The sequence below is a fragment of the Danio rerio genome, chromosome 14 (assembly GCF_049306965.1).
Source record: "Danio rerio strain Tuebingen ecotype United States chromosome 14, GRCz12tu, whole genome shotgun sequence".
NCBI classification, from domain to species: Eukaryota; Metazoa; Chordata; class Actinopteri; order Cypriniformes; family Danionidae; genus Danio; species Danio rerio.
Genome location: NC_133189.1, coordinates 58,786,389 through 58,792,500, shown reverse-complemented (window position 1 = coordinate 58,792,500; position 6,112 = coordinate 58,786,389). Strand labels below are relative to the sequence as shown.

The 6,112-nt window shown below is 45.5% G+C and overlaps 1 protein-coding gene across 1 annotated transcript in view; it reads left to right on the top strand.

Annotated features, from left to right (window-relative positions):
- The window catches only part of cplx1 (complexin 1), a 37,134-nt gene extending 31,803 nt beyond the window's left edge, over positions 1 to 5,331 (top strand). The window contains exons 3-4 of the mRNA XM_686443.11: positions 440 to 615; positions 2,027 to 5,331. Of these exons, the coding sequence (XP_691535.5) occupies positions 440 to 615; positions 2,027 to 2,224 (374 nt within the window). The 3' untranslated portion in view covers positions 2,225 to 5,331. The remainder of the gene's footprint in view (positions 1 to 439; positions 616 to 2,026) is intronic.
- The last annotated feature ends 781 nt before the right edge of the window (positions 5,332 to 6,112 follow it).

The following is a 6,112-nucleotide window of genomic DNA, read 5'->3' as shown; positions in this document are numbered from 1 at the left end:
CACACACACATACACACACACATACACATACACACACACACACACACATACACATACACACGCACTCACACACACACACACACACACACACACACTACAGGCCTGCTCGTGTGTGATCAGCTCTTCTGGTGGGTTTTGCTGTGTGATCTGTGGTCTCTGAAGCGTCGCTGTGTGTGCAGCAGAGCAGCGAGCGGTCAGACATGCTCCGAGTGTTATTGGCTTTATATAAGAGTGTGATGTGTGTTAAAGCAGACTGAGAACAGCACTAGCATCTCATCATCTGCTGAAGGCTAATCGCTCGCTCATTAACACCAGTGGTGCACACACACACACACACACACACACACACACACACACACACACACTCACACACACACACACACGCTGCTGCTGGTTCTGTGGTGTTATAGTGTGTGATTCTGCTGTTCCTCCACTACAGGCGCCACTAAAGACATGGGGAAGATGCTGGGCGGAGAGGAGGAGAAGGATCCGGATGCGGAGCGGAAGGAGGAGGAGCGGCAGGAGGCGCTGCGGCAGCAGGAGGAGGAGCGCAAGGCCAAATACGCCAAGATGGAGGCGGAGAGAGAGTCTGTGCGCCAGGGTATCCGGGACAAGGTCAGGAACACACACACTCACACACATGAGCAGAAACACACCTCTCTCTCTCTCTCAGTGTGTGTGTGCGTGCGTGTGTGTGTGTGTGAGAGCACAGTTGCTCCTTCATCAGTAATAGTGAGCTGATCCTCCTGTTGTGCGTCTGCTGTCTGAGTGGTGATGCTGGTGTTGGATCGCAGCAGTAATGGACGCTGTACACGTGAACTCTGTGAAATGAGGAACATGAGGGCTGGACGCAGACGCCAGAGTTGATGAGGGTGAACGAGGCCAGACGCTCTGTTTGTCATCTCTGTAATGGAGAGGGTTTCCCTGCCAGTGTTCAGGACATCATCTGTGTATGAGGAACTCTGATGAGAATGAATCACGAAGACAAGCGTCACGTCCACAACATCACAACATCACACCGACTCTACTGACCGACTGACTCTGAGGACAGAACACAGCAGCTGAGCGCTCCACACAGTCCAAACAGCACACTGTTATCAGCACACAGATCATGTCCTGCAGCTCTCTGAAACTGGCCCTTTCAGCCTCTAACTGGGGCGTCTTGGTGACTGTCGCTTTAAATGCAAATGAGATTGTGCTCTTTTCAGAAGAGGGCGGAGCTACAGACGGCTGTGCATCACCAGAGTGACAGATGTAAAACAGCAGTGTGTGTGTGTGTGTGTGTGTGTGTGTGTGTGTGTGTGTGTGTGTGTGTGTGTGTGTGTGTGTGTGTGTGTGTGTGTTGTTGTCAGTGCTGGTCGGCTTCTTCTCACTCAGGGCTGCTCTTTATGCTAATGAGATGGAGAGATGGGCACTAGTGGGCGGGGCTTTCCCTTTCTGATGACTCGTACAAAGGCAGAATGTCAATCACAGTGCTTCTGCATCAAGTCTGATTAGAACAAACACAACTCACTACTGTTCACCATTAGAGGCTGCTCACACACACACACACACACACGCACGCACACACACACACTGCTGGGGCTAATCATAAATGCATAGTTTCAGTTCTTCCACTGAAGTAATTTGCACATGTTGGTGTATAAAGTTCTGCACGTCATGATTCTGTCAAGTGCGCTGTGATCCTGCATCTGTGTTGATCCCGGAACCCACACCTGAGCCCAGCCAGAGCTGTAGACCATTCCCACAGTCAGAGGAGAGGAATAGCTGGAGAACACTCATGTAGAAGCGCATCACTCTCAGCGTAAGCCTGAACTCCACACACACACGCTCAACTCATCTCTTCATTCATCCAGGACCAGCATAGATGTCAATGCAGAACCCATACTGGGTGAATTAGGTCGGGGATAGAGTTATAGAGCACGAACAGCTTTTCCAGAGCCGCACTGTGGATGTGTGTATTACAGGAGTGTTGATGTGTGTTCTGATGTGTGTGTGTGTGTGTGTGTGCGTGTGTGTGTTTCAGTATGGGATAAAGAAGAAGGAGGAGAAGGAGGCGGAGGCGGCGGCGGCACTGGAGCAGGCAGCGGAGGGCAGTCTGACCCGACCCAAGAAAGCCATTCCGGCCGGCTGCGGAGACGACGAGGAGGAGGAGGAGAGCATCGTGGACACCGTGATGAAGTTCCTGCCCGGACCTCTGCAGGACATGTTCAACAAGAAGTAGAGCTGAGGAGACTGCTGCCATACACACACACACACACACACACACACTCCTCTGAGGACTCTGGACAAACACACACACACACACTACTGCCGTAAACACACTACTGCCAAAAACACACACTACTGCCATAAACACACACACACACACACACACACACACTGATGTTAAATCAGTGGTTCTTAAATGTTCTTGGTCACGTCCCCTTTAAACCTGTTTTTAAGTCTCTGCACACTTTTCTACGGTAAAAGATGTGAATAATATTGAAGATGAAGAGTGAAAATATTGAAGATGAAGAGTGAAAATATTGAAGATGAAGAGTGAAAATATTGAAGATTTCATTTGAATTTAATTTGCATAATAATGAACACGGCTTTGATGTGAACCGGCAGCTCCGCCCTCACTCCTGCGCCTGTGAAGATGCTTTATTCAGAGACACCTCCTGATTCATTACGCTACATGGACTAAAATACTGTCGAGAAATAAGAGCACACACACACACACACACACACACACACACACACACACGTTAAAGCAGAGGAGAGCAGGCCTGCACCACAGCCTGCAGGAGCTGATCTCAGTAGTCTGTAATGTGGTGAGTGAGGGGCTGACGCTGTTTAACCCATCGGCTGATCTGCTGAAGACGTTTATATTTTTGTAAATCTTTCACTGTTGAGGAAACTAGACACAAACACGACTGACAGAGATCTACGCTATACTCTGATGATGACCCAGGAGCATCTTTGAGAACCACTGAGTTAAACACACACCTGTTCAACCCAATCATGTGGAACACACCTTTAAACACACACACACACACGTTCGACACGCACCTTTAAACACACACACACACACCTGTTTGGAGTCCAGAGCTCACAGCAGGAATCTTCCTCCCTCCTCATCATCTGTCTGTAAATAAGTGATAATAAACAGATACACCTATATATGGATATATATATATACACTAGCGATAGCTGATTCAGATATATACGAATAATCTCTGAGTAAAAGCCATAAACTAATGCCGGAGGCGTCTCTCCAGTCATCTATTTTTGATTGTTGCTCTGTTCTAGATATTTCCATGCATCATCCTATAGATATGAATATATATACTGTAAACGGATTCGCTCATCGACCATCACATGGTGTCCGATCACACACACACACAGACAGCGTGGCCCATGATGGTGTAGTGGCGTTTCTCCGCATGCGAAACAGCTCTCCATGCTCCTCCTGTGCACTGTACGCGCTCCAGCTCCAACACGCTCCAGCTGAAGGCAATAACTGAGCTTGTTGTCTGTAGATGTGCATCGCCTCACTCATTAAACAGATTCAGCACTGGCGAGTGTTGCGTTCCGTATATTGTACACCGCAGAACCTCCATCACACACTACTACAATTGGACCAATAGGGCTATAGTCATCCACAGAGGTGAATCTGGATCATCGTGCTCATCTGCGCTGCTGTACAGTAGTCGTGTGTCGTGTTTCTCTCTTCACCTAAACAGACAGTGACAATGGTGCAATATTTGTTTCTGAATGAAGATGTGCTGTGCCGATGCTTGATTATAGATCAGCAATAACAGACAATCTTCATCGTTATCTATGTTTAATCGCTCCAGAATGTCCATGTCGTCTTCCTAGTTTCAGTCAAACCAGCTTATTAAAGGAGAGATTAGTTAGGGTCTCTAAGCGCTCGCTTCTTTATTCGTCACACTGATGAACAGGCGTCTCTTACGCAGAGCTTGAGTCTGTTTCCAGTGCAAACATCTGAAACTCTTAAACGGAGAAGACGTAGACGAGCACTGATAGAGTCTTGTGTTCAGAATAATGAGTCCAAATGAAGCGAGTTCTTCAGTAACACAAGCAGATTAATCAGATCCCGTTCTGCTCGTCCACATGAAGCTTCTTGATGTAAGAATGTTGAGATATTTGCAGCAGAAGCGAGACCGAGCTCAGAGTAAAGCCTGTTCTGCAGTGGGTTTTCCTCATCCAGGTGAAATCTGATGATGGTAACTCAGATGTTAAACTCAGACTGTGTTTATAGACATCTTTTATATCATGCTCTGCCTGTGTTTCATTCATTTATATTCACAAACACTGTAAATAACGACGCACATGTAAAACACATGTTAAGCTGCCATCGTGTCGTTTTAAACATTCCAGATTTTCCAGACATTCCGTGAAGAAAATATTGATGAGGAATAATATCCAGACATCTGAGTGATGTCAGGAGTAACATATGCTAATGTCTGTGCTGTGAATGTGGAGTCCCTCATGAATATTAATATCCGTGGCCACGCCTCCAGATCTGACTGCCTTTCTCAGACGTGTAAAGTCTGATGTGCCATTCTCACGTGTCCAGACGCACAAACCTCTGCGTTCGCTCCTGTCTGACTGCACTAATGGATAATACACTGCCCAATCACATCACTCCTTTATTAAACCAAAGAGTGTTGCTGTGTGTGCGAGAGAGTGTGTGTCTGTGGACAATATCCTTTATTTGGGTCCTCCTTTGGGTTTGGTGTCTCAAACTGAACAAATAAACCATCAGAAAGAAAAACAATCAAGAGCAAACGTCCCTGAAGATGTGTTACATGTTGGAGAGTGAAGAAATAATCATGCGTCCTCATCTACACACACACACACACACACACACACACCCTCCACTGGAGTCACTGCGTTTCTCTCCATGATGAAGATACTGCCGTCATTACAGCACATGATGAATATGCCATAGTCGTGATCTCTGAATGTACGTGTCCTGCGCAGCTCTTAAAGCGCCGCTGTGGTTCCTCTGTCTGTGAGCTGTTCCTGTCTCTCGATGGTTGTGTTCTGGAGATATTCTCTTTTATTCTGTGTATTCTGATATGATTTCTGTAGTGTGTGTTAAGGTCAGAGTATCTTCTCTCTCTCGGTTTCTGTATGCATGCGTTGGCGTGTCCCATGTGTGTGTGTGTGTTGTAGATGATGTTTGTGTGTGTCTTCTGTGTTTTCACTGCATGCTCTGATAGACAGACTGTAGACTGTAACATTCCTGGATCGCCACACACACACACACACACACAATAATAATAATAATAATAATAATAATAAAGTGATTTGATAGATCTGCTGTGCTGACCGAGTGTTTCTCTGCTGGAAATCTCCCGCTCTACATCTCTGCAGCACACACACTTCAGCATCTTCATGTCTCAGTATTGTCTTATTTCCAATCGTTATAGTTTCGGGCGAATCTACAAGCTGAGCTGCTGTGTGTCTTTCGGGCTTTCAGCTGTTTTACACACACACACACACACACACACACACCCTTTTAACATAAATCATTGATCATTTCCCAGTGGTTATAGACAGTGAGGTTTGGTGTCAGTCAAATAAATCAGTTTCATTAAACAGATATACTCATTAAATAAGAGTTTACTCATGAACACCTTGAGCCGACAGATCATGCATTTAAACTCAAACCACTTATTACAATAACACAATTACAAACTACACAATTTCTATTTAATATTTAATTATATATTTTGCCTGTTTATTAAAATTATGTTGAATAATTTGTGTGTAATAATCTCTGGACTGTGATCTTGTTAGATTAGTTGATCAGTTCTGACTCTGGTACTGACTAATCCTGTGTATCTGCAAACATATATTACTGTAAAGCGTCTGTGAGGGCTATGAACTTATTTATTATCAACAATAAACATTCACCAGCCACTTTATTAGGTACACCTCACCAGTACCAATTCGGACCCCTTTAGTCTTCAGATCTGCCTTAATTCTTGGTGTTGTAGATTCAGCAAGCTACTGGAAATATTCCTCAGAGATTTTGCTCCATATTGTTATGATAGCATCACACAGTTGCTGCAGATTTGTCGGCTGCACATCCATG